The sequence below is a fragment of the Corvus hawaiiensis genome, chromosome 3, assembly GCF_020740725.1.
Source record: "Corvus hawaiiensis isolate bCorHaw1 chromosome 3, bCorHaw1.pri.cur, whole genome shotgun sequence".
Lineage (NCBI taxonomy): Eukaryota > Metazoa > Chordata > Aves > Passeriformes > Corvidae > Corvus > Corvus hawaiiensis.
Genome location: NC_063215.1, coordinates 7,909,691 through 7,935,474, shown reverse-complemented (window position 1 = coordinate 7,935,474; position 25,784 = coordinate 7,909,691). Strand labels below are relative to the sequence as shown.

The 25,784-nt window shown below is 41.2% G+C and overlaps 1 protein-coding gene across 4 annotated transcripts in view; it reads left to right on the top strand.

The window, feature by feature from the left end:
* Nucleotides 1–25,784, top strand: part of KLHL29 (kelch like family member 29) — a 406,206-nt gene that overhangs the window by 141,109 nt on the left and 239,313 nt on the right. For all 4 annotated transcript variants that reach the window (XM_048297613.1, XM_048297610.1, XM_048297612.1 and 1 more), the window contains exon 3: nt 16,647–16,952. In XM_048297613.1, the coding sequence (XP_048153570.1) occupies nt 16,692–16,952 (261 nt within the window). In that variant the 5' untranslated portion in view covers nt 16,647–16,691. The remainder of the gene's footprint in view (nt 1–16,646; nt 16,953–25,784) is intronic.

The following is a 25,784-nucleotide window of genomic DNA, read 5'->3' as shown; positions in this document are numbered from 1 at the left end:
CAAAATCTCTGTTAGAACAGTAGTGGGGACATGGTGTTCATTTGGCACGTCCTAGGTTGTTTTTCTTATCTCTCTCCAGCGAACTCCAGTGCTCTGTTGAGCTGAGCCTGGAGTCACACAGGACATCTCAAAGAGCAGAGGATTATACCCACTCCTTGTCTTGGGTCTAAAGCTGGAGTTAAAAACCAGCAGCACCACCTGAAAGAGAGCTTTAGCCCCAGTGCTGAGCATAGCCATGCCGGGCTCATCGGCATCCAGTTCCTGGCATGGAAACTGAGCCAAGCAGATTTCTGTAATGCCTTGTGCTTGAGTTATATAGGGAGCCAAAGCTGGAAAGCAGATCCCTCAGCAGGATCACACTGTATTGCTTCCCCTTGGTGCTCAGCTCGAAGCATCCCTTTGTTTTGGAGGAGCTCATGACATGACACCACAGTATTTGGGCAGTGGTACCACATTTGGGAATTTCCAGCATTCCTGCAGTGATAAATGGCCACATGATTTTCCCTTTGGTTTATACAACAGCGGGACATTGGGCACCTGAATAGCTTTATTAGCAATAATGTGGCTTCCTGCAGACTCTGAGGTACATAAGCCTTAGAGGGGTTTTGCACATGTTTAAATTCGATATAATGTCTGAGGTCTGCTCTCCCTACCTGAGGGCATCTTCTAGTTTTGGCCCATATTCTTTCCATCCTCAGCTCGCCAGCTGAAGAGGAGGGATAATAACATTCTTGACCTCAGAAGAATCTGTTGTGGTTAAAAAGGTATTAAGGATGTTTGGATCTGGTGGCACTGGAGCAATGCAAGCAGTAAGACAGAACCCAGTGGCATGAAGGAGTCAATTGTGCAATATGCAGATTTATTTTTCGTTTATGTTTGGCTCCTACCACTACCATGTTTCTCTAGAATTCAAAGTGTGTTTTGTGTACTGTTGATCTTGCACACATGCCTGTGTTTTGCAAGAGAAATTTTAAACAGATCCAGTGTAATGCCAGAAGCACGTCCCCCATGTGAGTGGCACTGCAGACTCCCATGCTGTTTCCCACGTGTGGTAGCAAAGGATGCTCACTGTCACAGTATCTGAGGCTGGATTTGGCTTTCCATTCAGCCAACAGATGATGTTTCCAAAGAAGAAACTTCTACAAAATGGGGAGTCTCTGGGAGATAATTACGTGGTTGTATAAATAATGAGTGAGATATTATCTGCTAGCTCTATAGTCACATCCACGGAGAGAAGAGATGAGCTTTCTTCGAGGGCAGTAGAGTTCTCTCAGCTCAATTAAATGGACGTATAGTACCAGCCTGACACTGAACATTTGTTCCCATAGGAGCCTGTTAAAGGGAAATACAGTTAGTGTTGCATACAGCCTGTGTTTAGACCTCCTGCTTGGATTATGAAAAATGTTAAAGCTAAAAAAGATACCCCTCATTATTTGAGTTCCAAAAGCTGCCTGGCTCCTGCATGCTCCCTGCAGCAGGGCACACCTTTCGCACTGCCCGATTAGCTCCGTGTTATCTAGTTGCAAATGCCTGGCTTCACTGTTCCTGTACTTTATTTTAAAAGGCTTTTGCTGTGTGCAATTGAATGTATTGTAATCTTCTTATCAAATACCGAAGCTCTTTAGTGATGCCATTTTGAAACGTACTTCAGTTTTTAAATTGCAAATTCTTCTCTGGCTGGAAGGTCTCTGTTCTTGGTTTAGGCAGTGGTTGAGAATATATGTGTGTGTTTGTGTGTATGGCTATATGTAAGTGTGTGAAAACACCCTGGCCCCTTTCCTGATAATGTCCAATTGTGGATTTCTCTCTAGAACAGTGGCAAGGGAAGATACAGATTGCAAAGCTGGTAGCTGCTCTCCTGGCTCATTTTGGGATGCTTTTCCTGGGTTTTTTTGTGTTGTATTTAGAACCTCCAAAGAGAGAAATTCTCTCTGAACAAGAGCAAGGTTTTTTCCAGTATTATTTATGTTATTTTAAGTGAAAGAACAAGGCTGGTCTAGTTTTGAGTACGGAACTGAAAATCAGAGCTCATATATTCTGGTCTCACATCTGTCAGTAACTTGTGATGTGACTTGAAACAAAATCACTTAACCTGTGAGTTTCTTTCCCTACCTGTAAAATGGGGTTGAGAGTAAGAGGCATGCCATGAGCATTAAATATTTAATGTTTGTAAAGTGCTTTGAAGACAAAGAGTGCCACATAAATGCTTATCATTATCTTAAAAAACAAGGAAGTGGGTAACCTTGTGTGGGAAAATTTTGCTAGAAATGGTAACTTTAGGAATGAAGACCAAAGCAGGAGAAGAAAGGACATCTTGCAAAATTGAGTATTAAGAATTTTGAACAAAATGCACTGGTGAGTCTGTCTCTAGAGAATTAGCAGAGGCAGTCTTCAGGAACACTGAAAATACCTTCAAAACATCATAGATTCAGTAAACAAAGTTGGACTTTTCTGCTAATAAAGAAGAAAAGAAAGGAAAGTTCTAAACAAATGGCTCTATTTAGCCTGGCCACAGTAATCAAGCATGTAATGGGGCCATTATGTGAATGTTGGGAAATAAGACATCTACATTACATTGTAGACAGGCGTTATTCTGAAGTGTGTGTCTAATCCATCCTTAGTGGATGTGATTACTTACCTAGAAGATCAAGGAAATGGTATGGATATGTACTTTATTCAGGAAAGCAATTGGTAGAGCACTCCATCTGTGAAGATCATTCCAAGCAGCTCGTTCACTTAGGTCAGCTTAGAAATTGTTTACAGGTGGATGGGCAAAAAGATAATAATAGAATGCATGGAAAAAAATTTTGAAGGAAACTGGGAATGCACGTATCTTCAAAGCATGAAATTAAGCAAACCCAGCCTTTGAAATGATGTAGGAGGTCTTCTCCATGGTGCCTTTCATAAATACACTAATATATTGCAGATACAGAGATACTCAGACCTTTCTGTCCCTCCTCCCTGGTACTACATAGGATGAATGCATGGACTGCCTTGGAAGATTCTGGAAAAAGCTTAAAATTCTGCAGGGCTGCAGTTCCTCCATATAAACCTGTTCCAGGATGGATCCTCCTCCACAGGCTGCAGCTCCTGCCTGAATCCTCCTTCAAAATGGGTTCCTCTCCATGAGGAGAGGTCTTGCATAGGCTGCACTGTGGATATCTGGGGGAAAAAAAACAGTGCTGGGGATGGACGTCTTGCAAGGGCATGTAGTGATAGGACAAGGTGCAATGACTTTAAACTAAAAGAGGGCAGGTTTAGATTGGATATTAGGAAGTTCTTTACTGTGAAGGTGGTGCGACACTGGCACAGGTTGCCCAGAGAAGTTGTGGATGCTCCGTCCCTGGAAGCGTTCAAGGCCAGGTTGGATGGGGCTTGGAGCAGCCTGGTCTAGTGGAAGGTGTCCCTGCCCATGGCAAGAGGCGTTGGAAATAGAGGATCTCTCAGGTCACTTCCAACCCAAACCATTTTATGATGATTCTGTGATCAGCTTCCATGCATGGGCAGCAGGGTCACCCCTGCTCCAGTACTGGGAGCACCTTTTTCCCCTCCTCTCTCTTTGACGTTGGTCTCAACAGGGCTGTTTCTTACACTTTTTTTCCTTATTCCTCATTGCCTGTGAAGCGTTCCTGCCCTTTCTTAGGAATGTTTCACAGAGGCCCCACCAGTTTGGCTGCGGGGCTCTGTGGCTCCCTGCAGTGGGGACATGGAACTGGCTGTGAGATGCACAGGGCCACCCCTGCCTCCCCCTTTGGCACCATCCCTTCAGCCTCCCCAGGTCAGAGAAACTCCTAGAAAGAAAGGTTTTGACAGGTACATGAGTTCAGTGATCAATGATTTTACATTTTTTCGGGGTTTTCTGAGAGGGAACTGTTGTGGTGCTTACGGGCAAGCTTAGGCATGTATTACAATTTTATGTGTTTGTGCCTGGCAGGCAGGCTGCTGGATGAGACAGGAGAGCTGTGCTGTTCAGAGTCAGAGCAGAGCGATTGTAACAGCCTCCTGCGCTTTTTGGCCTAAAAATCTATAAATTCGTAAGACTAACAGGAGTGGTGTGGTGACTCATCTGTGCGGCAATCAAGGTGTCACAGCAAATCAAAAGTTTCCATCGCTTCTTTGAGACAGGGATTCGCAAAAAATGCTGACAGTAATTAAAAGAATTGCTCATCCCTGGCTGTGAAACTGCGGTGTGCCTCATAAGATATGCGTCTTATCTCCAAACTGTTTATGGCTCTGTGTTGAGTAGTACATGCCGGCACCCAGAGCTGTGGAGCAGGACGTGGCTTCCCAAAAGGGGGTGTGCTGCTGGCGCCTCGTGCCTCATGGGGCTGGATTTGGCATTTGATGCTTTTCCCTGGTGATCAGAGCTCTGACTTCGTTCTCTCAAGTGCCATCATCTGTTTGGATTATTGACTGGGAGCGCAGTACCTGTGCCTGATCTTCCCGTGCCTGCTTCTGTTGAAGAAGAATTGCTTAGATGACGGTAATTCGCAGTCTCAGCCTTTGACCAGTGCTTGTGCTCTCACAGAGAGCCTGAATTTTAAGCCAGACTGATTAGTTAAGCTGCAGCTGCATCACTGGATGGATGCTTCTCATAAAAGCTGTAAGGTTTGCACATGAGGAATAACTGCTCATGGTGATGTCTCCATAATATATTCATTTATATCTCCTTGTTATGTTTTAGATCTCTGAAAACAAACTCCGTAGTAAGTTTTGTAGCAGTACTAAAATAATTTGCTTCAACGTCTCGCTATTAGATGTCACAACATACTTTTGGTTATCCTTCTCATGTTTATGGGGAAATGGCAATGTGAAGAAGGATTAATCAATCAGGAAAATGATCTGTTATTTCCCTTCTCTTTTCATCTATTCCAAAAAGCTGATGGGCTGCGAGGCAAAGTGTCTCTAAGCAATGCATATAATGTTTGCAGTTACTGCATGCTCAGCAGCCAAATGCAAACACTGCAGAGTAGAAACACAAGGTTTATCTAAAAATAAACAAAAAGGAAACAGAAATCTGTACTTCAGATTCTACACACAAGGTGTTCAAACAGTCAGATCTTAATAGTAGATTTAAAAGTGTCAACAGCAATGGCCTTGTGTTTTTGCATGGTTAAAACTTGTCAGCAAATGTAGTCTTTTGAATTACAATAACACTAAAAGGCTTACTACAGACTGTCCTTGGTGTACTGCGAAAGAAGGAAAACACCTCACAGGAACAAGTATCTGTTGACGTGGGGTCAGCATGGGAATCGCAGGTCACTCTTGCAGGCTGAGAACTTCTTGAGGAAGGAGCAAAATCCATGAAATCATTGCATTGCTTAACCACGCAAGTAGAAGGTCAGAAGGGAACAGACCTCTTCAGATTATATTTAGTAACTATGAAGATTTTGCTTCTAGTAGTCGCTTTGCACCACATAGTATTTTTCCCACCCTCCTCTCTGCTCCTCCTCAGAAAAATTTCATCTGATCCAATCCGAAAGTAATCACATACTCATCAGCAATTTTTCAGCAGACCAGACAAAATTATTCTAAAAGTGAAAAACAAATTATTTTGCTCTACATATGTTTATGGACAGATGAGCCAGGTCGGATCTGTTCAGGAAGATGCAGGGATGGGACGGTAGCAAATAAATATGTGATGCTACCAAATATTAAACTGTCCCCTGACGCGCCACTGTAAATTGAAGTGACTACTGTTGCTGCTAAGGTTGGCTTTACACATATTTTTTGCTGGTGTTGACATCTACTGGATAAATTTGCTACTGGCAGGAGGAATACGCTCTGTTTCAGAGAACAGCAGAGTGCTGTCCCCTCCTCTCAGGAAGCTTGCACTGCATATCTCTGTCTTGAAGAGTCATATACTCTCACCACTGCCTTTTTTTGTTGTTTTCTTTTTGTTGTCTTCTGTTCCCAAAATTGTCCTGTGAGCAAAAATTCAATTTAAAGATAGTAAATGGCAAACACATTTGGGCAACAGACTGATGAAACAGCTGCTGTCTTTCTCCCATAGACCTGTTTTTTTCTGTTTTGCCCAAGGCAGTGAAGGGAAATTAGTTTATTAGTTTCACGTTGGTCACTGGTGAATATCATCCTCCCTCACAAAAATAACACTTTAATTCTGCTTGATTTGAAATAATTGACCGATCAGGAATGAGGCATGTGAAGGGAGCTACCAAGACGGAATTACACCATTGGGCTGAAAGATCAATTGTTGGGGAGGAGAGCTGAGACACTGCAGCCTTATATTACACCTGCCTGTTTATTACACTTGGCCTGAGGGGAAGGCAATGCACCATTCTGATCTGTTGCCTCGGAGAGGTATGGATGTAAAATGAATGCAAAATAAGGGAACAGCAAGTTGGGTTTTTAGGTTAATACATTTTATATTGATATTGAGGACATTTCAGTAAATGGAGCTTCTAGTTTATAGAACAGCATACGTGTTTTTCCTTTTTTCTATGCCAATATTCTTTCCTAGATATGGTTTAATTTTTATTTTTTTTTCTTCTCAATAATACTTGCAGTGATTGACTGGTAACACTAGCACAAATACTTAGTAAAATTAGTCCCACTGGAAGATTACTCAGATGCTACAGCTCTTCTTACTCCTCCTTCCTCCACTCTTTCTGCCTGTTTTAATGATTTCATTTTAAGAGAAACGACCTGAGGCAAAGCAGAGAGAGAAAAAAAATAAAAGTCACAAGAAAAAACAATAGATAGACTTATGCTTTGGCAAATACTGGAACAGAAGCAAGTCCAGATGTTTGCTATACAGGCATTTGGCGTGTATATAACAGCCTCTCTACAAGACTGCATATAGAGTTTTTGACAGCTTTGGTGGAATGAAAATGAATTATTGCTATTCAGAATAAAATGCAAACATTTTGGCCAGTGCTTTCAAATCTAGTAGTTTTCAAGTTATTTCTTAATAGATTCTTGGTATTCTTAAATGCATATTTTTAAAAGTGCTTGCCAAACATGATTTGATTTCTCTGTAGTATTTAAAGGTTCTACATCACCTAACATATCTTGAGAGGGATATGGTGAGTGGTTCATTATCTGTTTCTTATCTGATCCTGTTATTTCTAAAACAGCTAATTAAAAGCTGCAGACCTCTGGCCTAGAAGAGGTGGGCCACTGATTTCCTGCATTCAGCATACAGCCTTCATCCAACAGCTGAAAAGATAAAACATGAGTCACTTGGGGCAGTTTTAAGTGAGAAGCAAGAAAGGGTGGTGGAAGAAGTGGTAACAGGAATAGCTTTAAGAGGCAGAGGAGCAAGCAGAGATGCAGTTAACTGTGGTATTAATTCATTAGGATGGTGGCACTGTCCGTCTGGTTCTTGACGCATCGCCTTTCAAAACAAAACAAAAATAGCAAGTGGATGTAAGTGATACTCTATTGAACCAGCTGAAAATAAAGTCAATCCATTTTATGAAACATGGTTAGGCCACGAGAGGTGATGATCTGTGACTCCAGATGGACAGATAACGTGGGCTCTGGCCAACTCCAGTGACATGCACTGAGAAGGGAATGTTTCGATCTGAAAGCCCCAGGTTTCTGTGAGTGAGCAGCCCAGTATTTCCAGCCAGGAAAAGGACTGCCTGGTACTGATGGACTGGTACTAATGGTACCAGTGCCACGAAGCAAAATGATGGAAATATGCAGAGAAACTCCTCTCCAGATTCTCCATGACCTCTAAAAGTACGGCAAGAATACAGGTGTCTCCTTAAGTGAAGAGTGAGCTTGTGAGGCTTTGTGAGTGGAGGCTAGTGACAGTCACACATTTAGGGCACTGGAAACTGGAAAAACTGTAGTTACTTCCCCTGGGTCAGGGATCTTGTGTAGTCTCTGGGAATTCACTTTGTTACTGGAGGATTGGGATAACTGCACCTTCATACGTCAGTGTGCCTTGAATCGTGTTAAAGCCTTGAAGGTCTTTGGATGCCTGTTGCTATGCGCTGTGCTGGTCTCATGTTCAGTAAGTTTAAAAGACATGTAGATGTGGCACTTAGGGTTTAGTGGTGGACTTGGCAATGGTTAATGGTTGGACTCAGTGATATTAAAGGTCTTTTGCAACCTAAATGACTCTGATTCTTTGATTTAATGTTTCTTTCTTTATTTTTTTTTTCTTTTCCTGAAGCATTTTGCATGGAATAAGTTCTTTTTATATACCAGATGGTTAGGGACTGTTTCGTGCTGCAAGTGTACGTGTGCTCTCGATTTGGGGGAGTGATACAGGTCTCCTTTTAACAAAATGTGTGTCAGAAGATTCTGTGTGGTCAGAGGACATCAGTCGTGGAAGAGAAAATTTATTACTTCACCTGGTGCTGGCTGAAGCTTTTTAAATATGAACAATGACAGGGAGGGATGATCCAAAAATATTCTCTAAGAGGGAAATTTGAAGTATGTTTTCTCTATTACAGCATTTTGCAGCACTGCAGGTGATCCAGAGATCTTATGTCGTAAAATATGCTGCATTTAACCCTTACCTTGGCAGGGAGCTTTCTCCTGTAATAGTTTTGACTGATTGATCAGTCTTTCTCGGGGCCTGGAAAATTGAGAATAGCAGTAAATAAAAGGAAATTTCTCCTGCCTTGTCCAAAATGTAATTTGAAGACCTAGTCACCTTCTCCTACCACCTCCCCACCCACCTAAGAAACCATCCCCAAAAGAACCAAAATCCTGCTAATTAAATTTTGAGTGATTTATTTTGTGACATTTGGCAACACTGACAGTAGCTTATTCTACATTTCTGCTTTATTAACTATGAAGTCTTAGGCAAGATTAGGTATGTCAGGTCCTGGCAGCCACTTAATGCATTTTGAGAAGATGGCCCATTTCCCCAGAAGAAATCCAGTCGTGCCCCTGTCTCCCATCCCCACCTGTCCCCGGCAGGCACCCCTGGACTGTGGCCACCAGCTGTCATCCTGCCAGCCCCTGTGCTGAGGTGTTGGCCACCGGCTCTGCCATGCAAGGCCTCCTGCACAAACCCTCCATGAACTGGCCTTTAACACGGCAGCTCTTGGCATTTGGTTTTCTTTCATTTGCTTTTCATGCTAATGAGATCATTTAATTAGGGAAGTCAATGTTTTGGGCAGTGTTTTGCAAGCAAGAGTGTTACAGAGGGATGTTATGGTTTTTTCTCTCTCTGTTTTTAACAAGGCTGGGTTCCAGACACTGCCAGCTACCCTGGACCCTGCGGAGACATCTGAGGAAGTTATTATGCCTTTGTGTAAAGTTCTGGTGGAATTTCATTTACAAAACTGCTGCATAAAATTCCAGTCTTGTTCCTGTAGAAGCACCTTGGAAAGCCAAGAATCTGTAGCAAGTGGCATCTAGAATTGATTTTGGGGTCTGGAGGGTGGTGAGGGTTGAATTTTGTGCTGAGTTGTTTTTTGTAAGGTTGTAGGGATGGTTTGCAACAGAGCCGTGGGGGAGAACCAGATCAGCTGGAAGATCTTTCCAATAAAAGCCTGGAGAGAAATAGATTTAGTAGTTTTCCCCTGGAGTTAGGAATTTTATCTGAAGACATATCCCAAACCAGTATATTTTGACATATTTTCTATCAATTTATAATTGACAATAAGTACGAGGATGTGGATAGTGGCCTTTTAGAATAGTTCAAGAAACTTGTATGGTCAGGAGCATCCCCAGAAGGAAACCCCTGCACCTGTTGTAAACTTCATGAATTTGTGTGTGTCCAGGTTTGGCAAGGAACAGGATTCAAGACAGGACTCGTCTTCATCTTTTGTTCCAGCAGTGTGAGCATTGGGACCACTCTGAATCTTCGTGAACTTTTCTCACCCTGCCAGTGCTCATGTTTCATGAATTGAAGGATGTGTTACCCACTCTGCTCAGATTGTAAAAAAAATTAGTATCTAAAAAGCAAATTACTATATATAGGAAATTATCATACTGAAGATAAATTTCCTAGAAGCTTAGTAATAAAACAGACACATAGAGATTTAGATATTTTTTAGGAACCCCTTATTTAGGAAGGTCATATTCTGTCAACTGTGAAAGAAAGAAACTGTAAGGTATGGTTTCACTTGCATCATGGCTGGGTTTTTCTTTTTTATTTGGATAGTCTAGTTTATCTTTTTACTTACCTAAAGGGAAGATTTCCATATCCATCTGAAGTACTCAGAAATAAAAAAGTGCCCAAACTTTTCTACAGTATTTTGAGATAGCAAAGCAAGTCTCATTTTTGCTTCTTGCATAGTGAACTTTCTGCTGAGAAGACACCATTTGGTTGATGCTCAGATTTTTTTTTTTAATATGTCCCAAAGCATCACCTCCTCCAGCATATATTTGGAAAATTAAATCCTAAATAATCTTTTAAATCTCCTGCTCCTTTATCACTTACAGGGTTAGGATTTGGGCGCTTTTTTTTCTTCCTTTTTTTTCTTCTCTCTAAGATCTGATTGTAGCAAAGCAGCTCAAGTCTCTCTGCCTTGTCTTGGATTTTACAAGAGCTTTACAACTGTTTACAAGACTAAATCAGGGGTTTACAAAAGTAGACCTTGCTTGATAATAAAGTTGTTTCCTTGCCTCAAATATTTCTGGATTGTATCTTTCTACACAGCTGCTTGTAGTTCAGCTTTACAGAATTTCTTGATTGCATTCCTTCTGCCTTTGTCTAACACAGCGTTCTTTCATTGAAGACACCCAAACAGGGAAAAAAAGAGGTAAAAATTGTGATAATGGATTAGTCACATCCATGTAGGCTTGTAACAGTGATTCCATATGTGTCTGAGAAAGTCTTTGTGGGTTATAAAAAATGTTGAGCTCGAATAAAACATTTTGCTTGGCACATTGCTGAAGAGGTGCCCCTGAAGCTGCCAGGACTGCTAGTACCTTGTTTTATTTTGATTTTCTTAAAGATGTGTACATGTATGACCTGATGGTTGAGTTACATCCAGAATTTATGGTAATACTGATATATTTCAACGTGATTTTGGTGCCATATGCATAAATTACGTCTTCAGACCTGTGCCTGGGGAGAGGTTGTTGTGTCAGTAGGCTCTGATAAAACTGCATGCCATAACATTTCCCCTGCAGCGTATATGTGAAATCATTCAAGCTTAGGTACTTACACATCTTCCTTTTTATCAGTTACAGTTCTTCATGCTAGATCTGATTCCAGCAAATCTCTCTTCTTCCTCTTCTTTTTTTTCTTTTATGTGTGGATCTCATAAAATACTTAGGCATTACATGCACTTAACTGCTTTTGAAGCTCTCTAATGGGCTATTTTACCTGTACTTCCATTTATCCTGTCTGAAAACATGTAAGTTTATTTAGCTGCTTATTTTAAAGTTTCAGGCTCTTTCTTTTTCCTTTTCTGCCATTTCCCTAATGACCATGTATCTACTTCCTTTGCTGTCTCCCAGCCTCTCTTGCCTATCGTGTTTCTGTAATGTTATTATTTAAAAGGTAAATTTAGAAACAAATGCTTACCCAGGAAAAATTTAAATTAAAAGCTTGACCTTTATTTTTGAAGTCACTTAATGAAGTTGACTAATAGTCTAAGAAATCTGATTCTCTAGCTTCAGACTGGCGGAAAGCCTGTTTTTCCTTATATTTATATCTGTGGGGACAGGCGCTTTAAGGAGACCTTGACTAGATAAGCGTGGAAAGCAGGGAAAAAGCTGCTCCAAGGCTCGAGCCGGGCTGTCATTTAGAGGAACACGAATAGGAAATATTTTTTCTGCAGAACAGTGAGTGTTTTGGGCTTGGGGGAGGACGAGCTGTGCTTAAATGTATCGAGCATAAAATGAAATGTTAACCACTTGAGTTTAATAAATCTGCAGCAATGATCTGTTTGAACCTGGTAAGAAGCCTGAGGACAGCACGCTGCTATCTCACACGCCGCTGGCCTTTTCCTTTCCTCTCTGTGTGTGTGTGTAAGCCGTGGAAACAAGGAACAAATGAGCTTGCATAAGAGATGTGCTAAAAAATTAGTACCAGGAGGAAGGTGTTTTTGTGCTAAGAAGGTAGGAGGATTTCCAAATGGACAAAGTGTTCAGGGTAAATTTGGAGGCTGGATGTTTTCATCTGTGTAAGTGCCCTACGTTTGAGTCCCAAAGACACTCACATTTTGCAGAAAAACTTTCTCAAATATTATTGTTGAGCAAACTGTTGGTATGAGATATTTCCAAAATTCCTGGTTGCAGAAAAAGTCATGTTCTCCAGCAGGGGTACACTCACATTTTATTTTCCCTTGAGAGGAATTGATTTAAAGTAACTTTTTATGGTCTCTCTCACCTGCTAGATTGCATGTTTTGGCTTTGTAGAGTTGGGACAGATCCTGTCCCACTCCTGAGAAGGTTTTTGGTATTGTTTGATCAGTCTGTTACCCTCCCCTGATCTACCCTCCCAAGCCCATCTTTCTCTGAAAGTTAATGATGGGGGAATGGGTCAGGTGCAGGTATAATCCCCATGCCTGGCTCCTGCATAACCCTTGTCTGAAGCAAAGTGGGCTGTGTTCTGGCATTCTTTTTGCAGCACATGCACGGTGATGCAGTCTTGGGGACTTTTTGCCTTGCCATATCACTGAATCTCATTTCAGATTTGTCACGGGATTTGTGTTTACCTCTGGTTGCTCGATCTCTCTTCTTTAGCTTATAGTCCTTTCTGCAGCCCTCCCTTAATACCAATTTGATCTCCTTTTTCTCTTTGAATTTATCAGTTCATCCAGTAACTTCTATGGGCTTCTCTCTCTTCTTTTCTCTCTCTTTAGTACGGTGGGGGATTTTTTCCTCTTTAAGAGAGTTTTTGTTCCTTTTGGCTGCACAATAAAATCCTTTGATTCTTTGTGACAAACGGGAACACGTTCCTTTTCTAGTCGAGATTAAAGACACCCGGCTACTCCAGTGATTACATCTTGAGTAGAGGGTGAGGGAAGGCCTGTCTCACTGACTTTACCACCTCCACAAGATAGTATGTCAGCTGAATTGAGTGTACAGAGGGATTTTCATCAGTAACAGTGTGCAGTATGCCTCCTCATGGACTACGAGTCTGAGATGCACAAATCATACATTCTTTCTCTTGCTGGCTGTGTCTGCATCGTGCTTTTATGGCTCTGATGTAGGGTAGACATATCTCAGATAGCTCGAAGCTTATCTGCTCTAGTACTGGCTCCTACATGTGGCAGCATGGAGCATCACGCTAGCTAAAAAATCAACCCCACAACTGAGGTTGGTAGATCTGTAATTAGCTAAGACTTAGCTGGGGCAGTGTCTAAAAACCAGGGAAAAAATCTTCTTTCTCTTCCCCGGTGCTGTTTATAGGGATCTAAAGCTAGGTAAGGGAAAATGCCTGCACATCAATGTAGAGGAAAACTTCCCTTAAAAAGGTAAAAGCACATGAATTAATTGTAGCTATTGATGTTGCTGTTTGTAAGTATTAGGTACTCACGTTTCTCCTTCTCTCTGTCTCCCCAACAGAAAGGGTTTTTTTGTTTTATTTTATTTTGTTTATTCTTAGGAAAAAAAAATATCAAAAGAACACATCTGGAAAATTGCAGCCTAAAATCAGCTATTGTGGAACTGGTAGTGACAGTGTTAGGGGGATGGCTGGACTCGATCATCTTAGAGATCTTTTTCAACTGTAGGGATTCTGTGATCTCTGACTGAAGTAACTACTGCCGTCCCTGCTGCTCGTGTGAGGTTTCCACTGGCCTCCGTCTCTTCTGTTTCTCAAGATGGTTTATGCTGCCCTGTGTCAAGTTCTGTGCAGAGGAATGTGATGATTACACTTGACTCAGGACACACTGCTGGAGAAGTTTTTCTTCTGAGTACAAAATATGTTGAAAGCATTATTATTTTGATTATGATCCTCAACAACAATAGTCTAGACAAAGCATAAACTCTGGATCTAAAAATATATTTAAAAATTAGCTAGTCTGTTCCCAACTCATTTCTTACTTCACCCAGCAGCTATTTATGAAAACATCTTCTATTCTTTCTAATTTTAAATAGCAAGCACTAGCAGTTGAATACTCATTTATTAGATAGTTATCCCCTCCGGTTTTTCTGCACATCTTGTTGCTGTCAAGTATCTTTGTACCCAGCCAAAAATGACATGTTGAAACAAGTAGTGTATATTTAATGCAGTGTATTGGAAAATAAAAAAGACTGATGTTCAGCCCCAGCTTTCTTTTTTTCATTGGAAATACCATGAAATACAGTAGCTGGACTGAGAAATGGATGTGCTCATGAGGAGGGCGTTGGGTTTTAAGTAAACTTCTTAATGCGTGGCTTAGTCACAGGCTTTTTTCCTGCTTGTTATTGACGTAATTGCCTGTCAGTCTCATCTGATAGTAGAATTGCTGGGGGCAGGGTGCCTTGGATCGTGTGGCAAAAACTGCTCTCTATTGACTTGTGTGCCTGTGTGCTGCTGCTCTCCGCTGAATTAAATGTCAGATGTGCTCAGGAGTGTGGGTGGGTGGGGGAGATGTGATTTGGTTCTCCCTGGTTGCCTTGTCAGGGAGTACACTAATACAGCTAACGGAGATCCTCGAGCTCGGAAGGAGAAGGGCATTCATTTGACAGCCACCATCCAAGCAGTCACAAAAGATAGCTTCATACGGCAGTGGAGGCTGTTGGGATTAAAAAGAAACTCTTTCAAAGGCAGGGAATAATAAAGGATATTTTAAAATTGCAGCTTGCAGTTTGCAGGCTCCATTTGTGCCTGACTTAGCAAAATGGTTATAAAACAAATGAAAGCGGGGTTACACCTGTGGAATTTCTAACCTTTAAAGACACACTGTTGAGGTACTGAATTTATTCTGAGATAGTTTTCACTAGAGAAAAAGTTTGCTTTCTTCACCTCTACTGAAAGAAAAATTTCTGTTTTCACTACAGCACCTTTCACAGCACTGGTGTCTCTGGGTTCTGCTGTGGTCACTGTACACCTGAGCTCGCATGGTCCTCTGGGAAATACAGAATTAGCTTTCTGAATGAAAGTATCAGATGGCCGCAAAAATACAAGACAGAGAAATCTAATACCAGAACCATCAGCCCTCAAATAATCAAGTCAAATGTTGCATCACATTCTACTAGAGAAAAAAGTAGTTGGGTTAAGAGGTATGTTAATTTTGTGGTCAATACCAGCAACAGTATGGTGTGGCCCCCAGTATAGGCTCTTGCTAGAGGTGCTTGTTCCTGCACAATGGGAGGACAATGTAACCATCAAAAATGCAGCTTCTTGGGAGACTTGGTTTGGTCTTTTGTTGAACATAATGATGGTGGGAGGGAATTCAGTGGGGTTTTGTAATACACATTTATATTATTGAATTTTTAACTGAGGAAGTGATTGGTTTTGTTTGCCTTTTAATTTCTACCAGGGCAATAACTAACATTGTTGATAGGCACACTGTTTTATAACACTTCTAAGTTTTATCTCTCTTAAGAAGTTTCTTATCTTTAGGTTTCTGGGTGAGTTTAGATCTGGCTCCCTCCACAATCCTTATAAACTGATATTCTTACCATCCATTTTTGTACCTAAGAATTTGTGAAACAACATTGCTTCTACTGACCTGATGTCATTATTACAAAGAACTTAGTGGATCATGTAATGCAAATAAAATAAATCAGGTGCTGCAGTGACCTAGATACTCATTATTTATTTATGGAAATAAATACATTTAGCATTTATTCCTACTGTTTCTTCTATTGCAAATGCTGTAAACTTTCACTTACTCAGAACTCTGCTGGGAAAATAGCACTATTGCCACCATTCTGCACATTAGGAGACCTTGCCAGGAAGACTTCAGTAACTGCTCTGGGCTATGTAACTTACAATTATCAGAACTAAGATTAGATGTTGGGAGTCTTGACTCCCAACATTGTGTTAAGACATCCCTCACCTGGCAGATACAATCTGTAGATAACAAAGACTGAGGGATGATAAGGACAGGGTGATCACACAGAACAACTTGGTCATTTGATCACCTATGTGTATTAAGTGTTTTAAGTCTAGCTAGAAGCATGGGAGGAGACAGAACATGTTGGCCTGCCCTGGAGAGCATCCTCATTGTGACGAGGTGTCACAGAGAGAAATACTCCTGTAGGAGCTTCTAGTGAGGAGGTCCAGCAAAAAGGAGAAAAGGGGACTGTGTGAAGCAGTATTTGGCTCTGAAAATAGAGAAGAAATGGATAGATTTAGCAGGTAGATTTTTTTTATCTTTGATCTTTAGGATCAATATTTGGTCATGTGTCATGTGCAGGAAAGAGGCTACAGAAAGGATATGAAGGCTACTGAGGAAACTGCAAAGTGGAGCTGTTGGGAATGTTTCCTGTTGTCAGAACATTGAATTATGATTTTCTTCTAACTTGGCTTTTCACAGTTTGTGTGCTTTTGCTTGTTACTTTGCTGAAGAGTTTGGGCAGATGGTGTTTCTTCAGGTCTGTGGGACTGGGCTCTCCACTGTGTCCTTATACTTGTCTAAACTCTCTCATTTGTGTTCTAGATCAATATTCACTATGATACTGCTCTCTTCCTCTTGATGTTTAGCTGGGAAAGGGGAGAAACAGTGCTCTCCTAAGGCAGAGGAGGCATGACAGGGTCTTGCCCTGGTGGTTACAGAGTACGGTCACTGTGCTGGGACCTCATCCCTGACTCCTCTTTGATCTTCCAGGCAGGCTCTCGAGTTCCCTCTGAGACGCAGCTGCCCTCCACCGAGATGTCACGGCACCACAGCCGGTTTGAAAGAGATTACCGTGCCGGGTGGGATCGCCGGGACTGGAGCTCCAACGGGAACCACGTCGGCAGCACCAGCTGCAGCAGCGCCGCCAGCACCAACAGCAGCTCCCGCCCCGGGCTGCTGCCCCTGCCCATCGTCCCCTCGCGCCTCCCCACCCCGGCCACCGCCGCCTGCACCACCGGCAACAGCGATGTCATCACCAGCCTGGTGGCCAACTCCTCCCCAGCGTCCAGTACCAAAGTAAGAATTCCGTTTGTTTTGGTATTGTTTTGTTTTTTGTTTTGCTTTGTTTTGTTTTGTTTTGTTTTGTTTTGTTTTAATGGGGTTGACATGTTGAAGGGATGTTAGAGATGGAGCATCATCTGTCCCTTTGTAAAGCTTGTGTTGGTGGGATAGCCAGGAGTAGGAAAATTAATTTCTATGGGCAGGCTGTGTCTTTTTAATTCTCTTCTGTGTTATGCCTATCCCAGAGTAGGTCTTTCTTGCTCCGAGCCTGAGTGTACCCATGCTTCTGAGATGCCGAGGCAGAGCAAATATTGCCTTCCTTTCAGCACTGCCTCCGTTTGGGCTTTAGAATGTATTGTTCCCACTTTTCTTTTGGGAATTCTCTTCTTGTCTGTTGACCAAGGCAGAGCTGTGGTTGACAGCAAGTGGATATGGTTCTCATCCAGAGGGAGTGGAAAGTGACTAAAGGTCATAATTTTGGCTGAACAGTGTTTTTTCTTCTCTTTGGTTGATAGTTTCCTATAAGGTTCTCAAAGGATCATTCTTAGTGCAGGTTGGAGTGAAACTGTGGAACTGCTATAACCAGGCTTGCTCATTTGTGCAAAAATGCACTCTAAGGAGTGAGAAAATGTTAAACACCAAAGAAAGGAAGTCACTAGTAAATCATTGGGCTCTTTTGTTCCAATATATTATTGAGGGAAGAGGGTGAGTTTTCCTTTAAAAAAAAAAAATAGTTCTTTTAGATCTGCAAAGTACAGGTTGATATTCTCAGAGAAAATTGGGGTTTCTTTTTGCATGCAGATTCAGGTAGAACAGCTGGGAACAGGAAAACCTGGCAAATGGTAAAGGTGACCACAGCACTGGCAAAGTGAGACAGAAGCGCTGCTGGGTTTCTTTTCATGATATTTAACATTTTCTTTCAACTTGGTTTCATTTTAATAACTGGAAGTGCCAAATACAACAGATGTAGACAGAGGGAAAGGAGACAATGAAGTTATTTAAAGTAAGCCAAGAGCAAGCTTAAATTTTGCTGCAGTACCATTATTATATTGATTTTTCTCACACTGTAGAAAAACAAGGTCAATGCTGCAGAAGGAAACATTAGCCCAAAGTGTGATTGGTTGTAAAAATTTGCCATGGCATCTTAAAATTATTTTCATTTGAAAGAAGCCACTCAGATTCTGATCAAAACATTTTTAGAGTTCTCCAGATGCTATCCACTGATAGATGCATTTCAATCATGCTTTGTCTGGAGATGATTGAGGCAATTTTGGAGCCAGAGCAGTGGTTTCATTTATCATGACCTTTGTTCCTGGGTCTGCTTAGAGTCCAACAATTGTCAGGAGCTGATCAGCCCTTTTCCCAGATGTTCAAAACCATTTTGCAGCTTATCAGTGCTAGTATACCATGTGTTTATTGGGAGAGAGGAGGCAGGAACAGCAAGTTAAGTGCCTTTTGATGATATGTTAGATGTGAACTGTCTTCTAAATTACCTTATTAGACAATTTTCTGATGATTTTCATTAGTAAGAATGTTTTGGCATGAATAGATCAAAAGCAATAAATAGACAAGAATGGAGGTAACAGGAGACACTTTTTATTCTGAGAACTGTTAATCAGCTGTGTAATCTCCCATAAAATAAATGTGTAAAAATGCATAGAGTTTTTGCCCTGGCTTCTTCTGCTGTGAATCAACTAAGCAGGTCTAACTAAAAATTCAAACTTCCATGTATTAAAGAGGAAAAAACTGTGAAGAAGTGAGGTTGGTTGGTAGGTAGGTAGGTAGGTAGGTGGGATGAACAGAGATGTAAGGGTATGGTGCCTAGCAAGCTTCCAACTAACGATGTGAAATAGTGTCACAAAAAACATCAGGTGCTCATAAACGCTCCTGTTCACCCTGCCTGACTATGTCTCTCTCCTTCACACACAACAGATGACTTGTGGTCAGCAGTGTAACCAGCCAAGGCTTTTCCCTGGTAGAATCCAGCTAATGGCTAGGCATAAAAAATTACGTCCATATCACGAAGAGATCACAAGTTAGAAAAACAACATGTTCACTTGGTTTCTTTTAAAAATGAAAACCTAAAAATTAAAAACAAAAATATAACAGTACTTTAAAAACAAACCAAGCATGTGCTAAGTTGCCTTGAGCTGTGGAGAGATCACAGCCTACCTACCCTTGGCAATCATTTTCGTCAGCATGTTTATGGGGAACAGCTCATGGGGGACAGGTGACATCTAACACCTGGATTTATTAGTTGTGTTTTGGGAGTGGGATATTTGATTGCTTAGCTGCCCTTCTGCAGGCTGAGCCTTCCCCACCATGATGGGGGTGTCATTAAACTCAGTGCCAAGGGTGTGCCCCACACAAGAGGCAGCACAGTAGATAAGGTGTCATGAAGCAAGAATATTGATGACCTGGTTGTCCTTGTCTCATTGTCAAAGGAGATGGGTACAGCCAGCAGTGTTGCCCTGGGCTGAGGACAGAAGGGACTCTTTCTCCTGGCCAGTTACCAGTTTTGACTTTAGCATATCTTCCAGCGCTGGTTTGGAGATCTCAAACCACAAATGGCTACCATCTCTAGCCCTTCGGTTTGGGTTCCTACTTATTAGTTATCCTCCCAGTTAAAAGTTTGCTTTGGTTTTTTTTGTAAATCATCTAGTCTGTCTTCAGTCCTTTGGTCCTTGGTTCCTGTAGTTTCCTGTTGCTGACCAGTTTCAGTAGCCTCCAAATAACTGTATCCCTTGCATCCCCTCCATTCTTCATTTGCCTTTGAAAATATGAGCGCTGAAACTTAGATACCCAAACCATATGCATCCTTTCAGCATCAGACTCATCATTCCCTTGCATGGGGATAAAACTGTTCCCTCCCTCCGTTCCCATGTCTGTACAGCTCCACACTTTTTTTGCCAGAGTGATAAGTCAGTAGTTATTAAAAATACATATATATGGCATCATCCTGAATTACAAGCTATCAAACAGTCATACTCTTGTCAAAGACTGAAGTGAAGTCTGTTTGACAAGATCTGTCTTCTGGGTACCTGTATTGGCAGATATTGGTCATACTTCCCTCCTTCAGCTCAAGGTTAACTGAATCCCAAAGTGACAAATTCAAAATGGAGGAAAAAACTTCTTTTCTCTCTGACATGTAACTGGACTGTAAGACTTGCTGCATGAGGGGATTGTTCAGGGAATTCATAGATAAATTGTTTTAAGGACCACCAGTCTACCTAATCTGGCTGAACCACAGTCTTTAAAATTATGTAAATGTATGTAAGATTAAAGACTTTGCCATGACTTACGTGATATGGATAGAAAAAGTGTTGGAAAGGAGAGAAAAAAATAAAACCATCTTCAGGGGGAAGCTTAGGATATATAAGACTAGCTGTGAGCGGGTTGGGTAAGGTCTATGTTTTCATGCTTCTGGAAGAGCTTTTTACTACTTTCTGTGGAGGACTTTAGAAGGTTTTTATTACTAATTATTAATGTGTAGGAGAACTTCAGAACTAATTATACTTTGCAGACCTTTGAAATTTATTCTCAAAGCGTACCTGTAACCTTCTTACCACAGATTCTTTGGTACAAATCACACTTAGTGGATCTGCCCCCTTTGAGTGGTTAAGGATGTTTGGTCTGAGGTATTTAAACAGAAAAACTATCTTTTCCTGAGCTTTATTTTTTTGCTGAACAAAATGACAATGAGATTTTGCACTGCTATAACCCATTTCATTGGAGGCTGCCAGAAAATACCAGAAAAACTATTTAAACCTCATCAACCTCTGAAAAATGGTTTGATGCTGCACACCCAGTATATTGACAGGGAAAGTGAGGCACTCAGAGGTAGTGATTTTTGGGTTTTCTGCTCATTCTGTGCCACTATGAGCAAAGTTTCAGCTCTTTTACTCAATTTGGTTTTTCTACCCTGATTCTGTACCCAAAGAGCTGGGCCACAGACCAGCACCCAGAGGCAGCACCATTTGGAGGGATGAGTCATTCACTGGAGATACTTCCTCAACCCCTCTACCAGTAGTCGATAGGAAAGGGTAAATTTTACCAGTAAACTCTATGTTTGGATCAATTGTCAGAGTCTGAGCTCAGCCATGTATGATGATTGAGTTCAGGGTTGGTTCTGTACGTTGGTGGGGTTTTGGGTTTTTTCCTGCAGTGAGGTTATTTATTGGTCGAAGGAAGCTATCAAAGAAGTCCCTGTAAGACTACAGTACTGCTTAAGATATTGGCAACAAAACAGTCTGAAATTCATTTAAGGATGCTGCACACCATTCAAGCTATGTTTTCTGTTCATCTCAGCAGCACCTTCATTCTTTGTTGCTTTTCCGAATTACTTTGCGAGTTACTTGTACAATTTTCTCCATCAAAGCTCCTGTATCACAGCTTCAATTTAGAAGTGTTGTCATGGGCTGTAATTTGAAATTTTATTACCAAGAGATTTTTTGGTTATAGAACATTTACTTTTATCATCTCTATATTATTTTTAAATGCCTGAAAAGATTGATACATCAACAGAATCTGTGCACCACCAGGTGAGATCTAATTTTTTTTTCAACCTTAATTTTAAAAACCCTTTGCTTGGAACATAAATTGATTCTTCAGCCCCCCAACACTTAATGATTTGTTATTCTCAAGGTTAAACCTATGACAAATTTTACAAAAACACCAGTCTTTAGTTTCGATAAGATTTTTTCTAGTTGAGCTCAGGGATAGCTGTGCAGTTTTAAGTCTTTAAATAGTGTAACTGAGGCGTGATCGTGGCCTCCTGTTCTCACAGTACTCCTGTAGCATTTAAGACTTGTGTGTTTTTGCTACCAGAGTTTATCCCACTGTGGTTAGCCACAGTTATGATGTGGGAGGGAAGATAGTGATGATAAAATATTTGTTAACCTCTCTGGAAAGTCAGGCAAGAATTGCAGGTGAAGAAGTAGCCACCACTGTCTTTGTGCATCAGTGCAACTAAATAGCATTAAAAAGCAAGTGGGGAGGGAAGAAAATTCTTACGGTAAAGGAAAAATAAGTCAGTGTGGCTGAGGAATGCACTGTAAAAAGAAATAAAGGGAAGCAGCACAGAAGTAAAATGTTGTATTCTTCTTTCCTTCACAGGCCAAAAAAATGTAGCTCCCTTAACAGCAGCCTGTCAAATGCAGATGATTCGCTGTAGGTTGCAGGATTTGTGTTGTCTGTTCTTTTTCTCTCGCTTAGGAGGTGGTGATTTGCTAAGTTGGTGTACGGCTTCCACAAATATTTAAAATATTGATTAAGCAGAGGAAGAATAAACACGAATTGTTTTTCAAGTTACGCCTTATGTTGTACATGACTAATTACATACAACAATTTGCTCTGCTGCGGTAACTGAAATTTATGTACTCTTTTTATTATAAAACATAAGATGCTTGTGTAAAGAGAGAGATTATAAATATTGGAATACAGCAGTTGCTAGAAAACAGTCAAAACATGTGGTGATGAAATAGATGGGATTTGCTCTTCTAGCTTCCCTGTGAAAGCTGTTCTTCCACTCCCCTAGGGTTTGTACTGAGAGTTGGCATGCTTTTGTCACCATTTCAGATAGTAGCCTGGTGATTCTTCAATCTGGACATGATACAGCATTCGGGCCCAAGTGCAATTGTTGCAAAAGCTGTTAAAGATCCTCAGATTCTTTTGGCAAATAACTGTGATGGTACACAAGGCTTCAGTCGCTGGATGTTAAATTGTAACAGTGATTTCTTTCCAGCAGCACATTTTTACCTATGGATACATTTTTAAATTGAGTAATGTCTTGTTTCATTGGTAAATTAGATGCAAGCCTGTTCCCACCTAAGCAGAGACATCTGATGCACATGAAGCTGTGATTATGGCAGACTATGACATGAATGTTTAGGAAATCAGAGCAATGCGCAGAGTATGTAACATCGATGGTTAGTAGCAGAACAAAAGGACAGGTTTTCCCTGGCACCCAAATCATATTTTCCTTGTTCTGTAGGCTTGAAAATTCAGTAAGCTTTGCACAATTTACCTTTTGGGCTGACACACCACTTGACTGGATTGCAACTTCCAGACTGAGCCTTTTGTGAGTAGTCTGCAAGCAAGGAGAGACAGACAGAGTTGGCCATGACGTGCCATTACACCAGCCCAGCTAGGCTGAAACCAGCAGGGTGCCCCACAAAAAAGTACCATTATAGTATTATATCCTCAAATCAGAGAGTTCCTTTAAGAGTTGCATTAGAGGAACCAACAGCTTGTACCAGGAATGAGAGGAGGAAACAGATGGATTTGGTTATTGACTCTCAGGACGTATTTTTATTTCTTCTAAATATAAATTGACAAAAAATGTCTGTGAATTGAACTCAGCAATGATTTCTGCTGAAGTAATCGCATTACGCTGCTACAAAAAAGTTACAACTCCTGGGAAGTATTTGTACCACCAGGGAAGAAGAGAGCAAAGGGAGATCAGTGGTGGGTTCCAAAACTGGCGTGATGAAGGCATTGAAGTAGAGGAACCAGTTCTTTCCTTTGAAGGAAGTGGAGATGTCTCAGGTGTTTTTCAGACTCCTCTCTAAAAGGCTATTCCTAATGATCTGCAGCCCTAGGGAGGGCTTAAACTGTGCTGATGATCTGCCACTTCCTCTTACCATCTCATTTCAGTACTTTTTCTCAGATGTATCTGTACGTATTTTTAATAGTGTAGAAATTGGAACATACAAAATGTGGGTTTAATTTGTTAACTTTTGCAGATACTTTATTGGACCAAAATTGGTTGGAAAGCCCTGGCATGCTCATTAATCTGTAAAGTCATAAAAAGCTGCTTGGATTTTTTTACTTGCAGTGTGTTTATCATCTGTTGAAAGAGCTAAGAGGTCTGGCCAGTTTCTAGGCCCAGTTCCATTTGAAGATGAAAGGCAGCATTTTTGAAGCACTAATTGACATCGCCAAATACTTACAAGGTCACAAACATGACAGCTTTGGATAAAGAAAAAGGAGTATTTCTGGGCTTTGGCACTTTGATGAAAAAGCCTCTTGACTTCCAAAAGGGATAAATATCAGTCACAGAACCTAAATAAAATTTGTGTTGGCCAGGATTTAAGTGCTTGATTCTTTGAAATTATTTGGAGTTCTTTTTATTTTCTTATTTCTTTCTCAGCATTACTTCATTTTCATATGTATTCATTGCAGATTATCCATTCAAAATAAAGCAAAATATATACTTCTGTCATTCAGGGGTCACGGGTGTTTCATTATAAAATTCGTCCCAGCCTCCTGTCAGGCTAAAAAAGCCTGGGAGCTGCCTTTCTTGTGATTTGATGTGGGTTACTAGAGGGTTTATTTCCACGGAGCAGCACTTCTAAAAGGAGGGCAGGTTCCCTGAGTCATAGGTGTATATAATCCTGAGGTTGGTTGCTGTCGTTTAGGAATGTAATGCTATTGTCACCATCAAACACAGCCACAAAGAATTTTACAAGGAATCACTTGGCAGTTTCCTATTATTTTTGCTGTCAATGCTTAATAGGTAGGGTCTGGAAATTATTTTCAAGAAAGCTGATCCTTTCTCAGCAAGTTAATATCTGATTTTGGTGTTGCATGAAGAGGGTAATGTCAGAGAAATCACTGAGGGAAGAGATGGCTGGATTGAGGTAAAAAGGAGCCTGATGCAAACAGGTTGTTAGGGGGCTGCTCTACTGCTCGGGTGGGATGACTGCATACCATAATTTTTCTTATAACAGAAAAACAATGGTAATTTTTAAAAAACACAGTTTTAATGCATAGCAGAAGGAAAATGCATTATGTGACAAATGGAATATTTTCTTGATGGCATTGGTTTCCTCAGCTTGCAAGACAAATGAACCAAATGAATAAAAAGAAAGAAAGAAATAGAAGGGAGAAAAGCTTCACCTCTCCCTATGATTTCCATGGGCCTTGAGTTCCTGCTTGATACAACACTTGTCGGTGAAGGTGATAGACACAAAAATAAATTTGTCCCTGGGAGTGATAAACAGACATTAAACTGCTCTCTGGCTCTTTGAACTGGGAATGCTGCATCTTCAAACACTGGACGCAGGCTGATGTGCTCTGGGCTTACTGGGAAGCTCTGATCCGCCAGGGCTGACACTCCAGACTGACGTTAAAGCATCACCCCTGCCCTGTCTACAATCCTGAAAATCCTCTTGAAAAAATGCCCAGACCTTGAAGAGGAGCATGAGGATCTTGTGACTCTGTGGCATGAAGCGTGGGCAGCCCTGGCTGCTGAGAGGGAGGGCGGCAGTGCCAGGAGTCGTGTTACAGCAGCGATGCTCCGTCCATCCCCACAGTGCACACAAGGTGCAGACACCTCCTGCAGAAATGGAAATGCACCGACTCAGTTCCTTGGGAGTGGGCAAAACAGAGGCTGATTGTTGCTGCCTGTGAGGGCCCTGTAGGGAAAACCATGGAAGGAACTCCTCACACTTTTCCCTGACTCTAGTTTCACTCTGTAAAAGCAGCTCTGATGAAGATTTATAATCTAACATTGCTTTTAAGAGAAGCATGTGAAAAAGGATAAATTTAGGGGCATCCAAGTTATTTTGTTGGGCTTTCACTTGGAATTTGAGGCATTACTAAATGTTCAAGTGATGGTTAGCTGCTGTAACCCTCTGTTCTTGGATGAAGCAGGCACTTTTCAGGAAACAAAATGCACGTTTACTTTGGTTTGGAGGAACCAACTATTCCAAATTCTCCCTAAAGTTGGTCTGCCTCTGCTGGTTTTGGTTTTTCTCTGCTCCTGTCAAGTTGAAACATATGTGGTTGTTACCCACTACAATTTAGCATGACCAAACTGGTTCACTTTGGAAAACAAAGCTTGTA